The sequence below is a fragment of the Penicillium coprophilum genome (genome assembly GCF_028826855.1).
Source record: "Penicillium coprophilum strain IBT 35676 chromosome Unknown utg000001l_segment0_segment0, whole genome shotgun sequence".
Classification (NCBI taxonomy): domain Eukaryota; kingdom Fungi; phylum Ascomycota; class Eurotiomycetes; order Eurotiales; family Aspergillaceae; genus Penicillium; species Penicillium coprophilum.
In genome coordinates, this window is record NW_026622720.1 from 1,716,850 (window position 1) to 1,743,474 (window position 26,625).

The 26,625-nt window shown below is 46.7% G+C and overlaps 10 protein-coding genes across 10 annotated transcripts; 5 read left to right on the top strand and 5 right to left on the bottom strand.

The window, feature by feature from the left end:
- Window positions 1-32: 32 nt before the first annotated feature.
- On the top strand, window positions 33-1,670 carry N7500_000628 (Major facilitator superfamily domain general substrate transporter; the record flags this gene model as incomplete). Its single annotated transcript, XM_056671774.1, has 1 exon — window positions 33-1,670. One exon carries the CDS (start codon window positions 33-35, stop codon window positions 1,668-1,670), a length of 1,638 nt encoding a protein of 545 aa, XP_056537347.1.
- Window positions 1,671-2,313: 643 nt separating this feature from the next.
- On the bottom strand, window positions 2,314-3,562 carry N7500_000629 (TauD/TfdA dioxygenase family protein; the record flags this gene model as incomplete). The annotated part of the gene is made up of 4 exons (XM_056671775.1): window positions 2,314-2,468; window positions 2,520-2,894; window positions 2,953-3,282; window positions 3,334-3,562. The coding sequence occupies 4 exons, from the start codon at window positions 3,560-3,562 to the stop codon at window positions 2,314-2,316; spliced, it is 1,089 nt and encodes a 362-aa protein (XP_056537348.1).
- Window positions 3,563-4,417: 855 nt separating this feature from the next.
- On the bottom strand, window positions 4,418-6,464 carry N7500_000630 (uncharacterized protein; the record flags this gene model as incomplete). The annotated part of the gene is made up of 7 exons (XM_056671776.1): window positions 4,418-4,632; window positions 4,691-4,819; window positions 4,873-5,309; window positions 5,366-5,472; window positions 5,531-5,704; window positions 5,753-5,970; window positions 6,041-6,464. The coding sequence occupies 7 exons, from the start codon at window positions 6,462-6,464 to the stop codon at window positions 4,418-4,420; spliced, it is 1,704 nt and encodes a 567-aa protein (XP_056537349.1).
- Window positions 6,465-8,303: 1,839 nt separating this feature from the next.
- On the top strand, window positions 8,304-11,827 carry N7500_000631 (DUF3433 domain-containing protein; the record flags this gene model as incomplete). Its single annotated transcript, XM_056671777.1, has 2 exons — window positions 8,304-8,803; window positions 8,857-11,827. The coding sequence occupies 2 exons, from the start codon at window positions 8,304-8,306 to the stop codon at window positions 11,825-11,827; spliced, it is 3,471 nt and encodes a 1,156-aa protein (XP_056537350.1).
- A 734-nt stretch (window positions 11,828-12,561) lies between these two features.
- Window positions 12,562-13,961, top strand: N7500_000632 (agmatinase; the record flags this gene model as incomplete). Its single annotated transcript, XM_056671778.1, has 6 exons — window positions 12,562-12,649; window positions 12,699-12,784; window positions 12,838-13,005; window positions 13,062-13,436; window positions 13,493-13,640; window positions 13,699-13,961. The coding sequence occupies 6 exons, from the start codon at window positions 12,562-12,564 to the stop codon at window positions 13,959-13,961; spliced, it is 1,128 nt and encodes a 375-aa protein (XP_056537351.1).
- A 67-nt stretch (window positions 13,962-14,028) lies between these two features.
- On the bottom strand, window positions 14,029-16,080 carry N7500_000633 (Zn(II)2Cys6 transcription factor; the record flags this gene model as incomplete). Its single annotated transcript, XM_056671779.1, has 5 exons — window positions 14,029-14,859; window positions 14,912-15,096; window positions 15,122-15,718; window positions 15,777-15,946; window positions 16,001-16,080. 5 exons carry the CDS (start codon window positions 16,078-16,080, stop codon window positions 14,029-14,031), a joined length of 1,863 nt encoding a protein of 620 aa, XP_056537352.1.
- Window positions 16,081-16,636: 556 nt separating this feature from the next.
- On the bottom strand, window positions 16,637-18,326 carry N7500_000634 (uncharacterized protein; the record flags this gene model as incomplete). The annotated part of the gene is made up of 4 exons (XM_056671780.1): window positions 16,637-17,372; window positions 17,425-17,997; window positions 18,051-18,097; window positions 18,147-18,326. 4 exons carry the CDS (start codon window positions 18,324-18,326, stop codon window positions 16,637-16,639), a joined length of 1,536 nt encoding a protein of 511 aa, XP_056537353.1.
- A 654-nt stretch (window positions 18,327-18,980) lies between these two features.
- On the top strand, window positions 18,981-20,659 carry N7500_000635 (polysaccharide deacetylase family protein; the record flags this gene model as incomplete). The annotated part of the gene is made up of 2 exons (XM_056671781.1): window positions 18,981-19,065; window positions 19,116-20,659. The coding sequence occupies 2 exons, from the start codon at window positions 18,981-18,983 to the stop codon at window positions 20,657-20,659; spliced, it is 1,629 nt and encodes a 542-aa protein (XP_056537354.1).
- Window positions 20,660-21,708: 1,049 nt separating this feature from the next.
- N7500_000636 (uncharacterized protein) lies at window positions 21,709-23,395 on the bottom strand (the record flags this gene model as incomplete). Its single annotated transcript, XM_056671782.1, has 3 exons — window positions 21,709-21,741; window positions 21,796-23,266; window positions 23,340-23,395. 3 exons carry the CDS (start codon window positions 23,393-23,395, stop codon window positions 21,709-21,711), a joined length of 1,560 nt encoding a protein of 519 aa, XP_056537355.1.
- A 1,768-nt stretch (window positions 23,396-25,163) lies between these two features.
- N7500_000637 (phosphotransferase family protein) lies at window positions 25,164-26,375 on the top strand (the record flags this gene model as incomplete). Its single annotated transcript, XM_056671783.1, has 1 exon — window positions 25,164-26,375. One exon carries the CDS (start codon window positions 25,164-25,166, stop codon window positions 26,373-26,375), a length of 1,212 nt encoding a protein of 403 aa, XP_056537356.1.
- Window positions 26,376-26,625: the final 250 nt, after the last annotated feature.

The window sequence follows — 26,625 nt, forward strand, 5'->3', positions numbered from 1 at the left end:
CCCATATTCCTCGATCTGTGGAAGATCCTACCATGGAGGATCTCCCAGACCACCATGCACATGATGATGTACCTGGAACTATTCTCCTCATTGACACAGCCCATGATAGCAATGTATCTGCTCAAAGGAAAGGAATAGTTCTACAACCACAGCCCAGTACAGATCCAAATGATCCCCTCAACCGATCACAACGATGGAAGAATCTCAATATCGGCATGGTATGTTTGTACACCTTTGCTATTGGAATATGCACAGCAGCACAGTTTTCCATCATGACACAAATATCCGAATCGCAACGAGTCAGTCTTGCAGATCTCAATCTGGGCACTGGATTGATGCAGTTGATGCAAGGATGGGCAAATCTCTTATGGCAGCCCATCGCCATGACCTACGGCCGCAGATTGGTCTACCTTGTGACCATTGTATTCTCCATCGGACCAGTTCTATGGGTGCCACTGGCTCATGGCGCCAGCCAATGGTACGCACACCGCGTTCTCCTGGGATTATTTTGTTCGTCCGTGGAGTCTTTACCGGAATTGTCCGTCCAGGATCTCTTCTTCGCCCATGAGCGAGGAAACTATATGGCCCTGTATACTTTTGTATTGTTCGGATCAAACTTTATTGCTCCCTTTCTCGCTGGGTTCATAGCGGATGGCCTAGGCTGGCAATGGGTCATGTACCTTGCTACAATATTTTTGGGCATCTGCGCACTGATACTATTCTTTTTCATGGAGGACACAATCTACTTTCGCAAAACAACCGAGAGCGGGGACCAGCGATATGAAATTATCCCGCCGGATGACAATGAAGAGTTAGGATCCACCAGTGCGGACCGACCCGAGACTCGACCAGTCACAATGTTAGGTGAAACTGGAATGGCCACTGATCTGAAGCCTCGCCGGCAGAGGCTAGCATTGACCACAATCTTACCAGGCCGTCCAACTCATAAGCAAATGGCACTGAAGAGCTGGCAGGCATTGAAAATCCCTTTCTTCTTTCCTAATATTCTCTGGTGTGGTCTCTTATACGGATCAAACCTAGCCCTTTACAGCGTGATTAACGCGACAATCTCGAGTATCCTGGGATCAAGTCCCTACAACCTCCCTCCGACAATGGTCGGTGTTGCTTATCTGTCCCCGTTCGTCTTCGGTGGCGCTGCATCCGTTTGGGCGGGAAAGATGTCAGATTCTCTCGCGATCAAACTGGCAAGGCGTAATGGAGGTGTCCGAGAACCAGAACATAGGCTGTGGGGCCTTCTCGTGTCCGCACCTATCGCTGCAGGGGGGCTGCTCATGTGGGGAGTAGGGGCTAGTCAAGGGGCCCACTACATGGTTTTGATCCTCGGGATTGGTATCACCACCTTTGGAGTCGTTTGTGCGAGTGCAATCTCATTGGCGTACGCTGTCGATTGTTTCAAAGAAATGGCTGGTGAATCCTTCGTTTCCATCAATATCATCCGGAATACAATAGGATTTAGCTTCAGCTATGCCATCACGCCTTGGATCGAGTCTGTGGGTCTTCGAAACTGCTTTATCTCAGTGTCTCTGATCTCATTCTTTTGCACGTATACATTCCTTGGTGTGGTTATCTGGGGAAAGTCATGGCGGAGGATGTCTGCGGAGCGATATTGGCAATTCGTTGCTACGGAAAAAGAGACGGCTCGTGCCTAGTGGCAGTCCAATCCTCCCATTTTCATGCGATATATATATACTAGCGATTACAAGATACACCAGGGCAAAATATTTTGATATGTACAGGAAAATCAATGCCAAATCTGCACGAGGTATCTGGAATCAATTTGAACTATTGACGGAATCCCTCAGGTCAATATCCCTGGAGATTTACTGAATGTGATTTCCTATTGGGAAAGTGATTATTACCGTATTAGGCAACCAAGGCCCGTGCTAAAGCCGACCGGCTCGGTTCCCCCTGGTGGATCCATCGCAAATCCAATGCCGAGGGACGATCTTGGAACTTGGTGTATGTTGTATATGGTCAGAATACACACTCTCTTCGGATATTGCTCTTGATCTATCCAATTTTTAGATTCACTCGCAAGTATTCGATTTCTTACTCAGTCTCGCTATGAAGGATGCGGCTTTCTCCCAGTAGACCATTTAGATCGTTGAAAAAGACTAAGAGGTCCTCATACAATATATGTGATGGAAGTAAGGCGATGAAAAGTACCATGATATAGTATAATATACAAGGCAAAATGAAGGATGCACTTGTGGATCGTGTTTTGGACCAAGAATTGTGATTGAATTGCTTAAGAAGAGATTATACTTTCAAGATGAACTGTGTAAAAGCCACCTATGCGGCCTTAGCGAGCGCTTCCCGTCTTCCGATGCTCTTGGGATCCAGATAAGGTCTCTCTCCAAGGCCGACAGCACGGTGTCCAGTGCGGGGGCCAAGCCCCTCGTAATCATAAGTCGCTGCGTGGTACACAGATCGGTTATCCCAGATAGCTATAACGAAAATTAGATGAGGCATTCACAAGGTTGCACGAGGGGTCATACCAAGATCGTTAGGGTTCTGCCAGCGATTGCGCACTTGCAGGTCGTGGTTCTCGACAATGAGTGTTACGAACCAGTCAAGAAGATGACGGCTCTCCTCATCGGTAACACCGTTGACCCTCTGCACGTGGGTGCCAACAGCGAAGACACTCTTCCAGCCGGTGACGGGGTTAGTACGGATGACAGGGTGCTCAGCTCGGAGCTCATCTCCAACATTCTCCGGCGCGCCACGAGGGCCAGGGTGGACTGAGAAGTCGTTGCGCTTGGCAACCTCGTTGAAGCCGGGCTGCGCATATGTTGCGGTCAAGCTTTCCAAGAACTTCTGGTAAGGTGGGGAGAGACGATCGTAAACTTCATAGCCCGAGGCCCACAAGGTGTCTGAAAAAGGATTAGTGTCTGCGGTCCATTTGATAGAGAGTATCGAAGATGATCTTACCACCACCAGATTCGGGGAGCTCTGTGAGGCGCAAGAGGGTGTAATCGCTAGGAATCGGTTCAAAGGTGATATCACTATGCCACTCCCTGCGCGCACTTTGCTTTCGCACGGTTCTGTCCTTGTATAGCTTTCCGAGGCTGGCAGAACTGATCACACTAATCTCGTCATCCTTGACGGCGTGCTCCCGGGATGAGTTTGCTATCGGGTGGATGTGCAGTCCAGATGTGCTTGGCTTGCCGGAGAGTTCGCCCAGTCGTTGGACAAGCTCCTTTTGCAGGTCATTGTCTAGACTATCCTGCTTGCGGAAGAAGACGACTCCGCGTTGCGAAACTAGGATGTCATGTCAGCTATGTCTCTCAGGTAGCTGCGGATATGACTAACTGGTTAAAGCAAGTTCCCTAAGCAGATCATCGGAGTTGGGGGCGCGCAAGAAGTCCTTCAAGTTGGCATTGGGGAATTCGCGTCCGATGACTGGAGTAACGTCGAAAGACTCGAAAGCATCAAGAGTTCCATTTGACTTGAGAGGCTCACGTGCGAGACCTGTCAGTGTGATCTTGTCCTCGACTGTGGGTACCGCCGTAGGTGCGGTTTGAGTAACAGCAGATGCCATGGTAGTGGTGTTTGATAGAGTGGCGATTGTTGGTTCGCGTTGCTTGTGGATGCTGAAATACCATATCTGGGACGAGGCCATCCATTTTATACCTCGCGACGCTTAGGATGTTGCCGATTATCCGCTTGCGACATCTGTTTGCTGTTGTGCCCAGCCCTGACTGTCACAACCCCGCAGATCTGGAACGGGGTTGTCGCACAGTTAGCACGAAAGCACGTCTTTCATGTTGATCGTTTTGATAGATAACAGTCAATCTATGCTGTCAAAGTCGACATTCGTCATTTTCCCCGGGAATTGGTTGACATCCCGCCATCTGGTGTTGTTGTCGTGATGGGATCATATCTACTGGAGGTTGCGCAACATAGTTGATTACAAACGACACTATACCTATAAGAGGTAGGCCGAGAAGATGCGTTCAATCAGATCAATCTAAAGCCATGACACTGATCGCTTAGTTTAAATTAAGTATTTGTTGGCTAGATGTTATTTACATTGCATGCATCTACTCAAGCACGCAATGTAGGGCCCGACCAATAGCACTAAAAGGAGAAGTGTGTTGTTTTAGATCTGACACTTCGCTTAAATCAAATGATAGTCCTAACTAATTATTTCTGGGATTATGTAGCATAAGCGAAGTCAAAGTTTTATTCATCGGAGGTTATACATGTCAAAGTCTCTTCCACTGGAAAGACCACTTAGAAGCTCTGTAAGACATCAAAAGGCCGCACAGGCAGCCGTACAATCGTATTGCTTTGATATCAAAACTATGTAAATTCTACGCTTTAATAGACGAAGTGAGCTCTTCCCGTCTCATCACGTATAATTCTGTCAAATGCGCAATTCTCAGCGAAATCATCAATGCGCAAATCGGAAATCTAGTCGCTTATTTCCTTCATCCTTAGTGGTTGCCACGTATTGAATCTTCTCGTCGGCCGTCATGGCATTCCATTTCTTATCGCGACTTTGATTGCGCCAGACATAGTACGCCTTAGTCAACAAATAGATGAAGACATTCGAGACAGCAAGTCCCACTAGAGTACGATTGCCTCTTCGGTAACGGGGAGCATCATCTGAGCCGAATTAGAATGCCGAACAATCTCTCATAGAAGAAGGAAGTTGATGACCAACCAGCGCGATAGATATTGGAAGCAATAATTGTCGATGCTTGGACACACATGTTATACATGGCAGCCGAGACCGTGCGGGATCGGACAGTATTCGAATTGCGAGAGTTCCAGTTGACTTGAATAGCATGTGCTGTGATTTTGTGAGCCGTCATATCAAGTACGCAACAGATATGAATAGGTTACCATTCGGATATGCCAGTAGTAGTGTCATCACGACCCACACCGACCACTTGTTTGCGGTATCGATGTCAACCACGTATAAATAGACCAAGAATGGAAGGATCCATATCTGTCCGATCATAGCTACAAAAGTCAATTGGCTCCAAATTTCCGAGACGTATGTAATAAGTAGAATGAAGACAATGGACAGCGCCTCGCTAGGAATAACCAAAAGATTGGTCACGAATGTGTCGAATCCGAGGCCTCTTAGCGTAAGAGTAAGATATTGCTTGGGGGTAACGACTGGTGTCTGGAAGGTAAGTCCAAGAATGTATATTGGCCAGAGATCATAGTCTTTGAGACTCTTCCAGAGTAATTTGAGGGTAATAGGTTCTCGATTGTGCATGGATCCTTTGCTTGGGTCGTCACGAATTACTCGATTAACAATAATGGTTTCCTCTCTGTCAAATCCCGTCAATAAAAATGCAAAGTTCGCAAAAGAAATAACATAACTGACCGCGCAGTGAACCAGCCTGATTTGCCCCGGGACCAATTAGCAGTCTGACATGGCCCAGGTGGCATCAAAACATATGCAGACAGACCAAATAGAAGTGTCAGAAGGCCCTGATCTTGATGTAAGTAATTTGGTGTCTTTTCAAAACGCCATGAAATCTCTACTAACCTCCAACAAGAACAACCAGCGCCATCCCGATTGACCTTGCACACCACGAAGATGTAAAAATCCGAAAGCTAGGAATCCAGCAAGAATATCCGCAAGGTGCATGGCCGTCCAAAAGAAGCCAAGTCGCAAAGATAGCTCATGATGTTTATAGAAGTAGGAAAGATACAATATCACCTTCGAGTCTGTTAGCAGCGGCCCAACACAGGAACGTGACTAACTTACATCTGGGATGAATCCACCTTGTAATATACCAAGCAGGGCACGGCACAAAAGAAATGTGGTTCTTCCTTTCAGCCCATACTGAGCCATCGCAACTGCAGACCAAAGAACCATTTGGGTAGGAATCCACCGATCAGGTCCAACCCATTTACTGAGGAGCTGAGAGGGTAGCTCTGAGCAGAGGAATGAGAGCTTGAACACTGTATTTCCAAGATTGAAGTCTAAAAACAGAACACAGCGGTCAGCCTTATGATAACAGAGAAGAACATACAAAGCCGATTCTTTATTTACCATTCGTGGTCATATTCAACTCGGGAAGCAAGTTGTCGGTTAGAGCTTGTGACAGATTGCCGCGATCTAACTCCAAACACATGAACATGAGGCAAGTAAATACCATGATACGAAGATCAATCTTGCGAATCAATTTATACTCCTCGCCCCATGTCCACCGAGCAGATGGGTCGAATCGGTGAAGATTCTCCCAGTCAGCTCGGGGTTGAAATTCCTTTGCAGTGTCTGGGTTGTCATAGACGGATGGCTGGGTCGCAACCGCGTCAGGATTGTAGTCTTTGCCTCGCTGGAACCAAAACCGGCGCTCCTCTGCTGGTTCGGCCAATGGCGCAACGTCAAGGCTAGTAGATGAATCTGTGTCTGTACCTTTGAGTGTCGAGATTGTCTCAGTCGGTCCTTTCTTTGTGGCAAATATAGTGGCCATGCTGGCGATACAAAGCTATTACAACCAAATCGTGAAACTTTTTCAAGCTATCCTTCTCTCCAAGATATATCTGGATCATTCGGACTCTTCTTATACATCCCGCAGCGACGATCTCATCGGAATACTTTGCCCTGAGCATGATTTAATTGATAACAGACCACTTGGCATTGAGTCGCATCATTAGGCCAAGTATTGAGCAATCATCTATTGCGCTGTGAGAGGTGTAGGGACAACAAGGGTCAACATGAATCAACGGTTAGTGGTAATGGCATCTTGGTGGCTGAATATCACATCATTCCGTTGAAATACACCACATCCCCATGCGAAAAAAACAAACTAGAATTCTTTACGAGTGACCTAGGACTGTCAAATCAATATATTTGCCGACAAAAGGGCAAATTTTCAATTGCCTATCGACATGAGCATTTTTCATTTTTGGCCTCTGTTCTCTACCAAAATGCTCATTCACAAGCAGCACAACTCCCGTGCAAAAGACTATGTGCGGTGAACTGGATGCCTTAAAAACAATCATCCAGCAATGAAAAGCCCGGGCTGAATGCTGCCGATATTCTGAATTAATTGCTTTAGAAACGCCGCTAATTTACTGACATGAGCCGAAGATTTGACTCAAACGTTCATTCGCGATACAAGCATCTCTATATACGAGATTCGAAAACTCAGATTGTAACTGGGTTATTGATAGCGAAATTCGTTCGAAACAAGCAACTCCAATCCATACAATTCAAAATGTAGTATAGATTTATTGGCACTGGACAGTCCAAAAAAAGCCTGGATGAGCCCTTCCTTTCAACACCCAATGTTTATATGTGTGTGTGATCTTGCCATCTTCGCCGTGGAAAGTATGATATTCATATCCAATGGCACAGCTGAGTGAGAACAAACCGCAGTGTGTAGCATATACTTCATCGAATAAAATATCACGTTCGCGACGTGGAAGCCTGAGGCTAGTTTGTTAGAGCTGGACGGATACCTTCCACTTTTGGAAGTGGCCCTAGGGCCTCCTACCTAAATCATAGTGTTTTCCCCCTTCATTCACTCACTGTTTTTGTCTTTCTCTCAAATTACTCAAAAGTTTCAGCATACTATCTCGAATGATCTACTATACCATAAGGCTGGAAACTCGTTGCTGATACAACTTTATTTACTGCAAGCGTGCTCTCATTAATACCACTACCCCTATTCCACGCGCGCACATAGCATCTCACATGTGAAGGAAAACATCTATATAGCCTCGTCTGTCCATTATCATTGACAGCTGATTTCTAACACTGCCATCATTGGCCACTAAGCCACTCCATTCTTCGGGAGGCAGGTCACGTCCCGCAGTAGAAAGCATCCGAGCAGATGACTATTATCAATGTCGATGATTGCCTCCCAGTATGAAATTCCCGACCTACCGCGCTTTTTCATTATGCTCCGTGAGTACATCTTCATTTTAGCGCCTTGCAGGGATCCTGAAACGTCCCCGCCTTGTTGGGAGAACCCCCACGAAAGATTGCAAATACACCAACCTTCTTAAAATAAAAACGCCCTGACTGGTCAAAGGCTAGTCACTCTGAGGTCCCTGAGAACTCTAGGGCGTCCATCGTCCATCCACTCAGGGTTTTCCTTTAACCGCCGGGATGGAGGTTGACAGCCTCGGCGGCTAGAAAAGTATGGGGCAGAAAAAAAGACCTTTCTACTGCCTGACATCTTCCAACATAAACTTTGGAGAAGGATGCGATTGCATGATTTTGAAAAGCGTGTCATTGCTTTCAGTTTCAATCCCTATCCCCTTTTGGCCGGAATGACCATCTCCACAAAGCCATCCCCACCACGATGACCATGAAAACGTATATCCAGTCAGCGAAGACTTTATCCCCGGAAAATAACGCTCAAGATAAAACGCCGGGATGGCGACCATGTTATCTCCGAAGGCGAGTGTTGGTTCTTTTCACCATCTCCCTCTGCACAATCATAGCGACTCTGGAAACCCTCAACCAATTCTCTCAAACTCACAATGGCATCGCATCTTCGGTTGAAAGTCGCCACTACTTTTGGACCTATGGACCTACTGCGATACTTACCATCGTTGCCTTGTTTTGGTCGCGCGTCGAGTTCCAAGCGAAACAAAGTGCGCCGTGGTACTCTATGCTTCATGGACCTCAACAAGCGGAGAATAGTGTGCTCTTGGACTACATATCTGAGATGCAACCTGTGTCCATATGGAGAGCCTTGAAGAACAAGCATTTCATCGTCGCTGCTGGCGTCACTTTGTCAATACTTCTCCGCCTTCTCGTCGTTTTCTCCACTGGTCTTTTTCGCTGCAACAAGTTCAAGTTGACAAGGCCAATTTTCCTATCCAGATACATAGTAATTTCAACATTGAAAGCTCTACACTGGATGGCTTTGGGTTGCAGGCATACGACATTCTCAACGGTGTTCTTTTCCAGGACGTCCCCTTTCCCGAGGGCTCAACTGCAAATTTTGCATTTCAGGAATTCTCCGTCTCGGATCTTCCGTCTGATGCGAATATCACCGTACCAACTCAAGGTTTAATGTCAGATTTGGACTGTGATATTGCCGATGTAACGGTTAAAAGCTGGCCGCCAGCCATGTTCAGCCCTCCATCAGTTCTTGTCGACCTAGCTACTCCATCATGCAAAGTCTCAAACGTAACACTAGATTTGACGGCCAATGATGCACCATTTGGAGCGGGGATTCAGGTAGGGCAGTGCGACAATACAAGTGGCCCTGGAGGGAAGCGCGTCGTGGCCACTAGCCAAGAAGCCTTGATCGTTAAGACCAAAGCTGAAGACAAAATGCCGTCCAATAACACATTGCGTCGCTCTGTTGCACTAATATGCAAACCGTCCCTCTTATCCCTGACCCTTAAGGCGGAAGTCAAGGCATCCGAATCATCATCGAAAGCTCGTTTCGAAACTCTTGGCTTTCAAAATGCGACTCTGTCGGGTCTTATAGCTGCTGACCTGGTTGACCCGGTGATCCGTGGCTTCAGAAACAGCAAAGGCTTCAGAGCCATTGAAAAACACCTAAGAATTGGAGCGAAATATGAGGTTCAATCGCAAGTGGCACTTGGCATGTGGCTGACAGGAGCAACCTCCAAGCTTGAACCACTCTTCGAGGTTGATGTGCTTGAGAACGTAACCGTGTCATATTACCGCGCAATGGCCGCGCAGCTTCTGCATCTGGGATCTCAAAAACAGAAAGCGACATCATATGGCAACGCAACTGTACATGAGAATAGAGTGCTGATATCGCAGCTACCCCTTCGAGTGATGGAAGTCTCTCTCTCATTGGGGGTCCTTCTGCTGGGTTGCATGATTTTCCTTGTGTCTTGTGAGACATTGGCTCAATGGAACCCAAGTTACATCTCTTCGATTGTAGCAATCCTAGCCAATAGCGAGGATCTCCGGAAATCTGTCGGCAGCACCGGGGCAGCAAGCATGGAGGATATTCATGCTCGTCTAGCTGGTCGACGCTACTATTTGCAAAGCACACCTCGGGGCACTGCAATTCTAGACACAACGGATGATTACAATGAGGCCAACTTGAATTCTACATCTGATTACGTCGCATGGAAGCCATTTCCAGGTCTAGCTTGGCGGGCTTCTGGCTTTGCCATAATCGCTATGATCATTGCAGCCTTGGAGATCGTCCTATATCGCTCGCAGGCAGAGAACGGCATAGGAGATATTTCATTCAATGAATACGTGCACTACCTGTGGACAATTATTCCTGCAATGATTATGGTTTCAATAAGTATGTTCTACTCGACCATTGATTTCAATACGCGGTGTCTTGCACCATACGCTCGCTTAAAACAGTCTACTGGTGCCAAGATCAAAAACTCCTTAGAATTGAGCTTTCTGGACTCTCTCGGACTGCATAATATCTTTCTTGCAATTCGATCAAGGCATTTTGCGGTGCTGGCAACGACATTGGCGACTGGAGCCGCCTTCTTTCTGACCATCATCACCAGCGGCTTATACTCAGCCACTGACATCCCTCGACATATCAACTCAACCTTTATACAGAATGGCAGCTTTCCAAGCCCTAAAGCCATTGCGCCAGCTCCTCTGTACACAGACGAATACGGTGAGGTCACGGGAATTGTCACTGCGAAATACATTCTCCAAGACAACCTGACATTTCCGAGTTGGACATGGGACGACCTTGCGCTCCCGGAAATATTACCACACGATCTTTTGGGTCCGAGCAGGGCCATGGAAAGCTCTTATGTAGACATCAAAGTGCCTGCACTGAGGGCTGCTCCTTCCTGTCAGCTCCGGACAATCGCAGAGCTGAATCCAAACATTACGGTGGAAGATGGTTCGACCGACAAATATATGCTGACGGTCAATTTGCCCTATCTGTTTTGCTCAAATAACAGAACAAAAACGAATCACACGCAAATGGTGTTCAGCGGGAAACAACTTCAATCCCAACACTTCGGATACTCGGTATATTACGCATGTTTGCCAGAAAACCTCTATCTTCCTTCTCCCACTCGCTGGATGAATTCGTACATCTGGGGCCAGTTGAGCAATACATCCGTTAAGACTATTATGGCTATCACGTGCATGCAATACGCAGAAACAGTCGACGCTTCAGTACGCTTGAAGTTGCCAGGACTAGAAATTACCGAAAACCACCCCCCAATACCCGACGAGTCAACCGCAAAACTGGTTCCAGATGTGTACGTGCCGATTTCTGAGTGGTGGGTCCTGGGTGATCGCGAATCATACCCCATGACAGACGCTTTCTTCCATTTCCTGATTACTGGAAAGTACGGCATTCCAATTGAAGACCTTGGAGCTCCTGAACAAAGCGAAAAGGTCATCAAAGCAATAAAGCGCCAGATAGGACTCATTACCGCGCAGCAATTTAACTCCTACTCTCGTGGCACATCGAATGAAACAACAGCTCGAGCAAGAGTGGTTGGGAATATCACGGTGCCCAATCGACTGCGACTGGTTCAAGATGCGACTTCAACGCGGATTCTGGAAGGAATCCTTGCAGCTATGCTGGTATTGGGTATACTAGGCTCCGTGATGATGAATACGGACAACGTTTTGCCTAAGAATCCATGCAGTATTGCAGCTGTTGCAAGTCTCTTGGCAGATTCAAATCTTATAGACCGACGTGCGTTGGAGATGATGGATACAAGCGCCAAGCCCCTCCAATCCGGGCTTTTCAGCCAATGCTATGCGTATTTAGGCTGGAGGGATGAAAAAAATAGCCCTGGGTCATCGAAAGTAGGCGAGGACGTCGGAAGCAGCGGCAAGTTCATGATATACATTGAATCGGAAGATGAATCTCGCGAATGGAACATGTTTTAGATTGAGAAGGATATTTAGAGCACACAGACTAGTCGTTATCTCCATAGATGTACTATATACATCATTCAGCATATGTGCCACACACGCTTAATTCAAAAGCATCGAGAATCACTGTGTACAAAGCTGTTGATATTCATTTAGTCTCACGGCTACCGTCTGACATTATGTAGCCGAGCAGGCTGCTAGAGATATTGTACATTCAGGCAAAACCTCTACAAAAACGAGGCGTTTCTATGGATGGCTCAAATACTGCCAGGCAATATTATCCAACGAGAGATTTATGTTTCGATGGCATACTTAATCGCCTCCGTGTCCGGGCTATGCTTGGTTTACATAATCACCGCCCTGCTCAGGTTCGGGATACACGGCCAGAGCCTGATTGTTCGATAATAAACCTCACGTCATATTAGATAGCCAGGTATGAGATCTCTCAGTTTAAATTCAGAAAATGCAAAGCGGTAAGCCAAATGAACCAATCGTTTCATTATCGTGACACGGCCCCGGTAACGGCGTTGGGGTCATTCTCTTAGCGTCAAGCAACAGCCCCCGCATGCTATACTTGTGGAAAGAGTCTGCGAGACAACATGGATTATTGCTCAGATTGTTCACATTCCCACAGTTATTGTATTTCGTAATTAGATAGAGCACATCTAATTCGGTATAGCCAAAGCTATAAAGAGCAATGGCTGCCCCAATCCCACCATCGACGTACAACTTGTCGGACAATCTTCAAAATGCGCTTCACAACTTCCACATTATCTCTTCTCTTGCAGGGTGCTGTGGCTCTGAATGTTGGCCCAGAATATGCTCATCCGATAGAAGGTCAGTACCACAAGACAATCCCTAAATCAACATACTAAACACACAATAGATCTTGACGTCGATCTTCCATTTTCTCAGCCGGTCACATTCGCTCACTTGGAATGGCAAAGATGTCTTGCAGCATCTCACAATAAGGTACGTTACCGGTCCACCCAACTACCCAATTATTCCACTAACCCTTGCCAAAGCCCCTCGACATCGCTATTCTCGGCTTCCCCTACGACACATCAACCTCATACCGCCCCGGCGCAAGATTCGGCCCTCGAGGTATCCGTGCAGGATCAGCGCGTGAGAAGAAGGGTCGAAGCTACAACACCGTGTGGGAGGTGGACCCATATGAAGAGGGGCTTGAAATTGTGAGTGCAGCGCATTTACATACAATTATAAGATATGACCGCTCATCCATCGCCAGATTGACTGTGGAGATATCCCCATCACCCCATTCGATGCCGCGCACGCTTTCAAACAAATGGAACAGGGTTACCGACAGGTTCTCTACCACCCCACATCCGAGGGAAACGCATGGGAACACCCCAGGATTGTGAGTTTGGGCGGAGATCACTCGATTGTCTTGCCTATCTTGCGGTCGTTGAAACACGTGTACGGCCCGATCTCCGTTATTCACTTGGACTCGCACCTCGACACCTGGGATCCCTATGAGGGTTACACTGGAATCGCGTCGAACCAGTCGGCTATCACGCATGGAACTTTCTTCTGGCATGCGAGTCGGGAGGGATGTATTGCTAAGGGAACTAGTGTGCACGGAGGACTGAGAACCAAGCTTTTCGTGAGTGGTGCTTGACAATGTCTTATCGGGAATCAATCCTAATTGAATATTATCAGAGTCCCAAGGATTACGAGATCGACCAGAATGTTGGATTTACCATTATCGAGGCCCATGAGATTGACGATATTGGCATGTCCGGAATCATTGATAAGGTCCGGAGTGCTGTCGGGGATACCCCGACTTATCTTTCCATTGATATTGACGGTGAGATTCGCTTTTGTCCTGTCCAAGGCATATTATAAACTAATTTTTTTTCACTCAGTCCTCGATCCCAGCATCGCCCCTGCGACCGGAACTCCCGAATCGGGCGGCTGGACTACTCGTGAGTTGAAGCGGTTCATTAAAGGTCTTGAGGGTGTGAATCTTGTCGGTGCCGATGTGGTGGAAGTCAGTCCTCCTTACGACACCGTTGCCGAGACTACTTCTGTCGCTGCTGCGGACTTGATCGTTGATATTCTCGCATCAATGGCAAAGTTGAAGACAGGTCCAAAGGTGAAGGCGCCAGCTTCCAAGGATGAGTTGTAAGCATAGCTTGACGGAAATTCCAAACTTTGAGATTTCAACTATGTACGAATCACGCTATATGAGACTTTCAAATAGGCAAGACCAATTTGCCTGATTGTTTGAGAGCGTCCCTCCAGTTAATTACATTGTCGTCTAAATTCATGATGCTCCAAATTTCCTGTATAACTTTCCATTGCCTCTTAAAATTGCCCATCGAGTAACCTTGGACTCGCTCCCACCATTCAACCCAAGGCTCTCGATCGGTTGCCTCACATGCAGCGATGAATGCTGGCCAGGACATAGGGGCTGCGCGTTTTTCGCCCCATGAGTATACGTCTTTGAGATCTTCGGCTAGCGAGAGATTCGTCCAGATTGCTCCTACTCGCTGCTGCAGATCCAATGGGTTGGAGTTCTCGATTGCTCGATAATAGAAAATCGCGATCGCGCTATGAAATGCTAATGCCTGGTAACGGATTATATCAAGCATCGTGGGGTCCTCCAACGTAACGAGATCAAAAGACTCGGACTCTATATCCCACGAGAAGATTTCATCGTGCAATATCGAACATGCTTCGAGTAAAATCGTTGGCATTTCAACGTCCTGGTAGAAGACCAGATACTCGGCCAACTGACAGGTTCTCTGCAGCAGATTTCCCAGATATGGGGTTATCCCATACATGTATTGGATGTTAATGTCGTCATTGTGAAAATAAGGCTGCTCAAAAAACGGACCTTCCGGTGTCCAGGGTCTAGGGTCCAACTCGTGTGCTGTCGTTCGAGCCAGGAGACTTAGGAAATGACAAATACTGCTGACCTGCTGGGTGGAGTCATCGGGCGATTCAGTGGCATGATCTGGTCTTTGCAGCTGACGACAACCCTTCAGATGAATTGGGAAATCCGAGTCTTCGCCCGTCATGGTCTAAACTGTTAGATTCAATGATACTTCATAGAATGGAGCGAAAGTCACCTACATCAATTGTGACCAAGGATAGCATTGCTGTCAGATAGACAGTATATTGCTGGGAGTCTTTGGGCGCTACAAGTGAAGATTTGAGTGCCCGTAAAGCTTTAGCCCGGTGCTGCAGACCAAGATTGTGGTATTCTCTTGAGCCCCCCCATGACATTCCGGAGATGGAATGCGGCCGATGATAATATACTGTGGAATAGCGAAATTGAGACACCGGAAGAAGGTACGGTGTTTTGGACAAGACACAAATCAGGGCAGCCCTCAAGAGCGAAAGGGAGATATGTTGTTCGCCAAGGGTTCCTCGGGTGGAAGACTGGCTGTAGGAGTTCTGCAACATGATTTTTATAGTGATACATAAGCATGGATGTGTTGGAATCTTTGAAGATTGGTATCGAAAGCTCGATGTGTGGTGATGGCAGTATTGCGAGCGACAGTCCTTTGGAGTATGATTGCCTTGACGAATTTGGTGTATCGACCATCCCTAGTAATGACTCCCAGTTCGATGAAAGATCTAGTTCGCGAGTTTCCACATCGGAAGTGACACGGTCATCTGAAAGCGTTTCAAACAGTTCGCTGGACAGCCCAACTGGGTCCAACTGACTAGGAGTGATCCCAGAGCCCCAGTCCTGGGTCTGATCATTTTTCTCCAACGAAGCGTGGGGTTCGACATATTCATTGCCGCCGTGTTCCCATATGGAGAATATGGCAAATGGTCCTATAGTGACGGTGTGCGGTGGCGAGGAAATCGAGTCAAGCGAGGATATTATTCGGTTGATTTCCTGTTCTGAGATGCTTGGAGAAGTAGATTGTTCTGAGGAAGAATGTTATCAGCCAATGTGATGTGCCTTTGGGAGAGGACCGAAACTCACCTAGTCTAATCTGTCTGCGTTGGAGTCCCTGAAGATCCCGTTTATTATCCGTCATCCAGCACAAGTTTACACCGTAGCCGGCGCATTCCAGGCCGGATTTCTGGCAGACTCCACATCCATTCTGTTGACGCTCATCACATTTGACCTTCCGAGACCTGCAGGTCCAGCATCTGTTTGTGTCAGCCGTAACACTCTGTAGATGTTTGGATATATTTGAAAATTACCCCGTGAACGTCACCGACTTCTGTTTTGCCTGGCGAAGACGCTTAGGATGTTTTTTCGGAGCTTTCACAGTACCGCCCATGGTCTTGTTGTCATGGTCTGCTTCTCAATTTGGGTAATGATAGTTGTCTTTGGTGGTCGTGAGGGGGAGTATCAAGCAGATCGGCGTTATGACACGGCGTGCAGTTGGAGTAACGCCAAGGTAAGTGGTCGAGCTTCAAGTCAAGCTCAAAGGTGTCAATAGTGGAGCTAGGTTGAGATAAGTGCGGGGTCAATCGGGACCAATAGGTACAAATGTCAGCCGATGATGTTTGTCCATTCTGCAGAAATCTCCTCAATGTTCTCTATGTTCTCTTAACCTCTCTAATGTGGGGGATTAGTGGGTTGGATTCCATGACACAACAGATTTGGGGATGAGACCTTATCTATGGAGTACGTCTTATCGATACGCCCTATCTTATCTCGATAAGTGGATCGGGCTTGGCATTTGAAAAGGGAAGGAGCCAGCGACAGGTAAACCCTAATACAATGGATGTGAATTTAGCCGGGAAATAGTATGATGAATTATTATTGTCTCAGAGATAATATTGTTTACAGTAAAGCCAGTGGCAAACTATCAGTGGCGAGTGTTCCAAATCTCACTGCAAGTGCAAGTCCACCTGTGGTCCAGTATAGTTCCCCCTTCCGTGCAATACCCACCATAGCGCCACTAGCAATGTCAATCCACATGTGATCACACTAGTATAGTTCATCTCTTCCGGGGAGGTCGGCAGGGTATAAGGGAAGCAGTAAATCACAAACGAGGCAGCAATGTACAGACATGCAACGGCATTGACAACAGAGCCAACTTTTCCCATCCAAAATGGACCAGGGCGAATATTCTTGCGCCCTGTTATCAAATGTGGGAATATAGCGAGGAAGTAAGACAGCGTTGTGAGCAGCACAAACGAGCCAATAAAAGCCTCAAAAGCAGTATAAGATCCCACGTAAATTGCTCCGATACATGTCAGAAACACGCCACATGCCAAAGTTGCATACAGTGGGCTATGCCACTTTGGACTGATGGCTCCAATGTGTTTTGAAAACGGCGTTGCATCGTCACGACCCAACACATAGAATGTTCTTCCCGCGGTAATATAGCATCCAATCGTGGCACAGAAGATGGGCGCGATGGTGAGCACAAGAAGCCCCACCGCACCTGCTCGGGAACCAGTTGCTTGCAAATAGATATCCCCAAGGGGTGAGATGGAGTCGGAGTTCACAATAAGAGGCAGGTCGGTGACAGCATAGAACATGGAGATCAAATAGCAAAAGCCAGTCGCGAAGCCGATGGTCACTTGGCAAGCAAGGGCTCTTGGGATATTTCGTCTTGCACTAGTTGAAGTATCAGTAGAGGAGCTTTCAGCAATGGAATGATGTGACATACTCGGGAATTTCTTCTGCGATATGCGTGACGCAGTCAATGGCACCTATAGCGAATGCTCCATTTAACATGCCTGCAAGGAACGTGAATCCGTTGGAGTAACCAGTGACGTTGTTCCAATCTTTCCAGACAAAGTCATTTGATGCATATCCGGCTCCATTTCTGCTAGGCATGATAGCGCAGACCAGAATTGTAATACCGAAACCAGCAATAATGAAGAAAGATCCGATTCTGCTGATGAGCGGAAGAGCCCGTTGGCAGAACATGACCGTAAGACAACAGAGCCAGGACATGATCAGATAGCAAACAAAAACATGCCAGCGCTGCGGCTTCACCTCTGGATGGTAGAGTGCGTATGAGTAGACAATCATGCTTCCAGTCATAGAACAGTTCCCTGCTACGGCGAATGTCCAAGCAATGCCATTCAACCACCCAGCGAACCAACCGCATATTCTGCCATAGTGAGGACCAGCGGTGATAGTAGCCCAGTGATAGACTCCTCCAGAAGCTGGAATTGAAGAAGCAAGCTCGGCAATCGACGCGGCAATGAAGCAATAGAAAAAGGAGGCACTTGCGCTATCTTCGGTGTTAGAGTCGAACTTTGGGATTCTAAACGGATGAACACCCACAACTCGTATATGATTCCCGGTGGTCCGCCATTGTAGAGAGAGGCAATCTAAGATGAGTTAGTTGTTTATAGCCTGGAGGAAAGATTTGATATTTACAATTCCACCTCCCAGAACTGCCCAAGCATTTCCCGTTGTAATTCCAGTCGCACAAGCGCTCAAGAGGTTGAAGCTCTTTGCCAGTATAGGCGTGGCACCAATCTCAATACCATCTATTGTAGAGCCTTGGGGTGAAGATTCGATATCACCAGTAGCTTCCTTGATCTCAAATTGTGCCATGTTTATGGATATGAATTGCAATGCAATCAAAATGTGTATGACTCACATTTCGACGGAAATAGCTTTACATATTTATGATCTTTGTTTATCTTTACACTTCCCTTGATCTAATACAAGAATGACTTTATCCTTTTGAGATACAAGATATGTGAGAACAAGTCGCTGGCTCTTACTAAAAAACCAAGAACCGATTGAATTCAACGATAGTATTGGCTTTGGAATACTATTATCTTTTGTCCTTTTTAGGTTTACTATATTGTCAATCAAATTGACCTACTCGCTGATATCTCTTCGCTTGCTCCTGCCATATGAATTCATTTCTGATAAGACCTGGAAGTCCACGGATACTGGAGGATCTTGTCCTAGTGTCTACAGCCAGTCTAGCAACAAGCTGCTATCAAGACAACCATATCAACCTGATAGCTGTTGATTGGTCCAAGCATCTAAGCATGGAATCTCAGAATAAGCATTCTGTGCTCGCTGGCTGTTACCGCATCGGCACAGGCTCGTGGGACTTGCATATTTCCCCGCAAGACCAAGATCTGGCCCCAGTCAACTTCATGCTGTCTAAGCCATCCACTGATATAAAGCACGGTGTATCTTATCCTTGTGTTATGAGATCTGAGACTTGCTTTGTTCCCAAATTCCACAAACATGACGTCCTGTTTTAGCAGCCAATCTGTCATCATTACAGGTGCTTCTGCGCCATTGGTAGAGGCGTTTCGCGCTTGTTCCTCAGGTGAGCTTGGTCATTTAATGGAGAAAGGATATAATCTAACATCTACAAAGAATCCAAGAACAAAACTATCGCGATCAACCTAGATAGTCTGATATCTAGGGACTTGACCGAAGCACAGGCTCAAATAAATACCGCTTTCAACTCTTTCGACCAAATTGATGTTTTCATTATCGACACCAGATTTCAGGAGCCCTCTGGGAGAGACGCCATTTGGGAGATTCCTTTGAGTGAATGGGATCAGGGACACACATCTATGAGCTGCCAAAGAAAGATGTTGCTGCAGGCAAAATTATTCTTCCAGCATCAGTTCCAGATCAACGAGACAAAGTCTCTTGAGAACCAATCAGGAAACGGGTTCTCTATGGTCGTCCTCGGTTATCGAGATCTCTTCGATGCTTCACTCGATCATGTTATTTCAAAGCTCCAAAGAGACGTCTCACGACTTCACCCAGGTGCTTCCGTCAACTTCCTTGATTTTAGCACACCGCAAGAGGTGTCCGCGCAATCAATCGTCGCAGCAACAGCGATATTGGCTTCGGTGAAACCCGCCCGTGGAATCATTTCACTGGCCGACATTTCGAGTGTAAAAGGCACTGAGAAAAACGAGAATCATAACTCCATTGTTCAGAACACTCAACTTTGTCGAAGCCCGCCTCTCCATCATAAGCATCCAAAGGTCAAAATTGCTTTATCGTTCGACTTCGACGCAGTCTCCGCCTTCCTGGGTACAGGACATCATCCAGACAACAACATGGCAGACTACAGCACCGGCATATTTTCCGGCCGAGTTGGTGCCAATCGGATACTACGGATGCTACAAAAACACCAAGTAGCCGATAAAGTTACTTGGTTCATTCCGGGACACACGATGGAAACCTTCGAACCAACCGTCAAAGAGATTATCCAGTCCGGCGCCGAGATCGGACTTCATGGCTATTCGCACGAAGGTGCCTATCAAATGACACCCGCTCAAGAGCGAGACGTACTCGTCAAGTGTATGGAAGTGTCACAACGACTAACCGGCAAAAGAGTTCGAGGCTACCGCGCGCCCATGTACCAACTTCGCGAGACAACAATCGAGCTTCTGAGAGAATTTGAATTTCTATACGACTCCTCTCTGAGCCATCATGACTCACAGCCATATTTCACACCCAGCGATCCACCTATCGAGAAAGTGGATTTCTCCAAACCGGCTAGTGCTTGGTTACGCCCCACGCCGCTTGCTGCGACAAATGCCCGCCCTGTGGGCCACCCACTGGTGGAAATTCCCACTGGGTGGAATAATGAAGATATGATGGCGTTGCAGTACTTCCCACATCTTGAGAATAGCCATGGACATGTTGATGCACGGGTTGTTGAGCAGAGATGGAAGGACATGTTTTTGTGGCTGTGGGAGAATGCCCACATTGATGGAGGAGATGGGAGCTTTGTCTTCCCTATCTTGATGCATCCCGACACCAGTGGAATGTCTCATGTGATCGGTATGGTTGATCGTTTTGTGGGGTGGCTTCGGGGATGGGGGGATGCAGTTCAATTCCGCACTTTTGAGAGTATTACACAGGAGTGGTTAGATGAGCAACAGAAGGCCATGTAATTTGGATATTGATTTATGCATAATGAATATATTGTTTCCCAATGAATTAAGCAATCTATTTTATTTAGAGGAAGCCGTTATTCAAGCCCATCCCGGACCACTATATACATCGACCCACTACCTGTCTATAGTAGTGTATCATCAGTGCGCCAGTTCAGATTTTGCCTGTATTTTTATCCATAATCCGAGGACTACATTTGAACCCCCCAATTCTATGTATAATTCAAGAACGGAAGTCGGATTGTCTTGTGAAATTCTTCCACTCAGTCAACAAGGTCCGATGCATCAATCGCCTACAATCTGCCTTTTTATACGAGTCAAATATACCCCTCAAGAGAAAAGACGACTGAATAGACTGCTACGAAGAGTGTCAATAAGAGGTCGAGCTTCAGTTTGTCAAATCTGAAGTGGTGCGTTGGCGGAAATAGACTACTGTGTATGTCCTTTCGTTATACTTTTACGTATACATGAGCTTGAATCTGAATGGAATCAAAGATGCAGGATAAGATTAGATCATAATAAAAGTAATCTGATTGGTTGATAAGCAGGCTCGCTGGCTGTTGCCTCATTCGAGATAAGCATAAACATGCCACTCCTGAGGGATTTATATAAGCCTGTGTGAACCACATAAAAAGTACAAACATAAAAACACTCCTACGCAAATCTCCAAACATATCCTACAGAATGCATCTTGCTATTCCTCCCCCACCTGTTCGCAATCCCGAAAAGGGGTTCAATACACGCCCAAAGAACATACGACCTGAATCAGTCGCAACAAATGAGGCGGAATCCTTACAGACGTCTTCCGAGGACTCGTTAAAAAAATCATTTAGAAGATCTATCATGAATGGTAAGTCATGAATGGGTTGTTTATCTACCCGTGCTTACAATGTTAAAGCCTTTGCCTCTCGCAACAGAACGTGAAGACAGCGCAAACGCAGTTATTGATTCATTTGCTCTTTTTGTTATATACCTGGGCTGCTACTGGAAGTTTTATTATCTCGATATTGCGGCGTTTTCATTGGTGCCTGTTGTTATGATGTTCCTATTTAGACTACGATCTTCTCTATTTCAAACAAGATCTATATTCTAGCGTTAGCGATTATTACTGATTCCGTTTTCAATGATGAACCTACCTTTTCAATATATCGAACGCCGACTGTAATTCCATCCTCATCCTCAAATTCACTTTCGTCCTGGAAAAGCAGACTGCCAGAGTCCAGGCAAGTCAAACAGTTGATGACTGTATCCGTATAGATTCTGCCCATAATCCGGGGTAAATGAGATTCGGCCATGTCAACAAAAACAGACTTAATTTCAGCTGCCGCCCTTAGCTTGTTCGTGGCAGTCAACAAATTCGCGATTGGTAGCTCTGAGCTGGGGACAGTCTGGTCACCCATGTGGTACACAAATGAGCCCCATAATCCAATTTCTAGTAAGCATACCCCGATGCTATAGATGTCATGCCGCATGTTATATATCTGTCCCGGGCGAGCCCCCTGCCGTGCGGGGTGGCGATATAAATCCTTTTCCCAGAGACTGTCACCAAACATCATTGAATGCTCTGCTTCAAATCGAAACCGTTCAAATCCCACCAGTAACGGAGTTCCAAGAACGCCCACACCCGGGTGAAATATGATGATATTCTCCGGGGATATATTCTTGTGCACAATCCGAGAAGCATGGAGAAAAACCACGGAGCGGGCCAGCGATACAGCCAGATGCACTCGTTCGTTAAGAGGGTAGGTCTCGGCCCGATTCAATAGCATAGATCGAAGGCTGCAAATCTCATGAGAGCTCATCTCGCGGGGTATGGTAAAGAGCATGCGAAAGTGCGATTGGTCTTTTGCTGTGATGACACCTTGACAAGGCAGTAGGGAGGGGAATGTTGGGTTGACCTTCGACATTATGACAGCTAGATCGCGGACATCCTTTTTGGTAACTTTGTAATTGGCACCCTCGAGTAAGGTATATTTATCGACAATCACCATCTTCCCGGTTGGTGCTAATCCGATCGAGGCGGTAGTGAATGGGATCCCCTTCAGATTCTCAATGGGATAATCGGCATCGAGGAAAATTGATGTCGGCGAAGACCTATCTGGAGGTAAATTGCTTTCGACATGTGCCTCCTGGAGCTGTATGATAGGCACTATGGCTTTGTTACCATGTTGTCCTTTTTCTGCGAGCTGCTGCTGAATGACCGGGACGGAGAGACGCGATAGCAGAATCCACGAGGGGTCAAAGTGTCGATGCCACTCTTCAAGTTGATCCACGATACGGTCTAGCGATTTTCTTCCGTAGGTCGCATACTTCAGTCGCTGGATCTTCCCCTGCTTCGCAACGGCTGCCAAGCTTTCGGTTTCCTCGGTCTCTCCAAAAAGATCACCGAGTGTATTATATGCGGTTTGCAAAATCTGTAAAAGCGCCTGAAGAACTTGATTATGGTGGATTTGAAGACGGCCGTCTAGTCCATGCCATATGTCCCGTAGAGTGGTGACTTCATCCTCGATCTTCAGCCAATAACCATCGATGCGGAGAAGGGCATTTGCGAGTTCAGCTTCGGCGTGTATATAAGCCTGACATCGGGTGTGAAGACCCCGTCCAGACCTGTTTATTGGGTCAGAATACGGAATGGCCTGTGGGTGGCCATTCGAGAGGGTTGCTAGAAGCAAAGACGTACTTGATGCAGAGCTCCACCATGGAACAAGCGGCAAATGCTAGAGAAACGGGCTCCATTGCTCTTGTCCGTGTCAAGGCCTTCAAGTTGATGGCCTAGAAGAGAGAATGATCAAGAGAAATCGGGGATTATGGCTCAATAAAAGCACGGCTTTAGGAGTGGCGCCCCGCAGTTCCTGTCCATCAGCCTGATCTCCTAAGCTAAACACCGCACTCACGCACTTAAATGACTTGTTCCAGAGCTCTGGGCAGTGTGGTACCCATCCTATATGAATTGTGCGATCCTGTTTTCGCCGATCGGCGATGAGCTCGTTCAGACCAGCGGGAAAGCCCGCATCGCCTGTTTCTACCAAAATTTGCCGGGAAGATGTGGTGGCTTTTGGCTAAGATAAGCGCCTAACCCACGCCATGGTGAGTTAGAAGATGATTTGCCAGCTGTTCATTCTAGTTCTGTATCGCTAGAAATGCTGCTCACTCGCATGTTCCCACCGAGCCGCTTTCTGCTTTGCCCGACAACCGTCACATGATGAATGGGCTAGTATCTACCAGGTAAGAACTTGCTTATGAGCCTCGCTGTTTGTGTCGGAAGTAACTTGATTGGTAGCCATTCTCATATTACCCCTCAATGAACAAACAGACGGTCCTGCGCCAGGTGCCTTCAGGTTTCAACCGCACCCGCATTAGGTGTGTCGATCGCTGTACACCAGGCCTCATCGAGACTCATGATCAAATATTCGACTACCACCAATCTGGTGACTGGTACTAAATTCCGAGTCGAATTCAACTCCGATTTGGTCCATCGCTTCACCTTTCAGTCTAGTAGCACCCCCGGTCAATATGTCAGGCGACAAGAGAGACTCGATGTTTGGAAAAAAAAGAGACCAGTGGGCAGTGGATCTTATGGAAGCGTCTGGCTACACAGATGCTTGACAAGCGAAGACCAAGGCGAGCTTCAGGCTGTGAAGATGGTCAACAAGACACGCCTCTCCTCTGGGAGTATCGACTTCTGCAAAGAATCAGAGGCTATTGCGAAATTTTCACAAAAAAAGGTCGGATCTTCCGCCCATTATATCGCATTTTCAGAAGGGATGTTTGTTGAATATTATAGTATCTTAGTCTATTTGTTGAGTACTTTGGTTGGTATGAAAATGAGGAGTCTATGTTTATTGCTATGGAGTACGTCCAGCACGGTGACCTAGATTCCCAATATGACGACACCATTACCGTAGAACGATGCCCGAGAGATCATTTCTCAAATTGGAGAAGGTCTGGAACACCTGCACAGAAATGGATTTGTTTATAGGGACTTGAAACCTGAGGTGAGTAAATGACCTGGGGAGAACGAATACCTGTATTTTCGAGATTATTCCCAGCCAACAAGAACAGATTCTTGAGGGTCTTCGATGTGCCAGTTTCAGGTATCGAGCTCTGGATATCACTGACCTTTCCAGTTTGACTTCTTGTAACCGAAATATGGAGTAGGCAATACGAAGGTATTCAAAATCATACACTATATCTCTAATGCACGCGACTCTCGCCATTTTTCGAAATTGCCAATCAATAAACCAGCTCAACTTGAGAAATCACTAGCCGTTGATAGGATCAAACTAGAGGGCTGGAATTCAAAGCAGTTGCGACTTTCTGGCAGTGGCGGAGTATAAAGGCTGGGCTATTGGACTCGTCTAAAGCCCCAGGGATATTCTCTTTAGTCTCCCCGCGCCTAGATCCCCGTTAAATTTGCTGCAACATTCTTGACTCTTACTCTTTTCTTTTCTCATCAAGTCCTCTTTGCAAAATTCTCAGATCAAAAGAAAAGATTGTTCCTAAAATGGGTTCTATCGACGAGCACTGGTCCTCATTCCAGAACATGAACCTTGAAACCGCCCATGCAAAGAAAATCCAAAAGGTCCTCGAAACAGCAAATTTCACCCATCTCTGCTCTGAAGCCACAAAGATTCGCCAAGAAAAGTCTTTAGATGCAGTGAGCTGCTCCGTGAACACAGCAAAGTTCACCTACGGAACATACAACCTAGTGATTGCCCTAACCCTCTCAGACGCAATTCAATGGGTAGCGAGGATCATGCTCCCCCAAGACGAAGAAGAACTGCCAGAAGACCCCATAAATGAAGACATTGCAAGATCGCTCTTGAGTGAAATCGCATCTATGAACTTCGTCCGCTCCACAACAACAATCCCCGTACCCCGCGTCTACGGCCATAGCGCCGCAAAGAACGCCTTCGGCCATCCCTACATTCTGATGGAAGCACTCCCAGGAGCTGTGCTAGATAATCGAATGGCACTTTCAATACCAACTACCCACAGAAGGAAATTCGCCGCCCAACTAGCCGGCTATATCTATGAACTAAGCACTCTCCAATTCAGCAAAATCGGCTGTCTTTCGTACACCAAGTCTAAAGATCTTGAAATCACCCCATTTCACATGTCCAGCTCCTGGATTAAACCTCTATCAACGTCATTAGAATATTTCTATCTATTTCGCAAAGCCCAGACGAAAGAAATTCTCTCGGAACATCCCGGCGAACAAGACTGGGAATCTGCGGCCTGGTTCCTCGAACGTTCACTGACATCAATGGTAATGGAAGAACATCTCTACGGTCCATTCCCGCTATGTCATTTGGATCTCCATTACAACAATATGCTCGTTGACGAGGACTTCAATATCACCGCTGTGCTTGACTGGAGTAATGTCCAGACTGTGCCGGTAGAGCGGTTTATCGTGAATCCGGAATTCGTTGCTCCGCCTGCTGCGCCGCAGGAATATAAACAGGCTGTTTTTGAGTTTCGGGATATTTTTGTTAAGGAGTTGGCGAGGATTGAGCGAGACAGAAAGGATGAGTCGGATAGGGGGATGGAGTTGTCTAGTCTATTTGGATCGCCATTGGCCGAGGTTGTTTTTCGATGTACCTGTAGTCCTGCGCGAAGGGCTCTTTTTGATGCTCAGCTTACTTTGGCTTTGACTTACGGTAAAGATGCAAAGTGGGAGGATTTTAAGAGATTCTTCAATCAACGTGTAGCATGAGCTGTATCGTTGTGGGTTTAGGATGAGACGGGTTTGATATCAAAGACTCGCTAGTTGAGGAAAGTGTATGGCTGAATTGCCAATAGGAAACTACGTTCGAGAGAATCATGCCTATAGTTGATCTTTTTCTCAGCAGGATGCAACGAGAAACCTACACAATCACAGAATACGTAGGATATCAAATACAACTGGCATTGATAGCTCTTGAAACTGGCATAAGCCGAATGATAACTATTGACATAAAATGCCG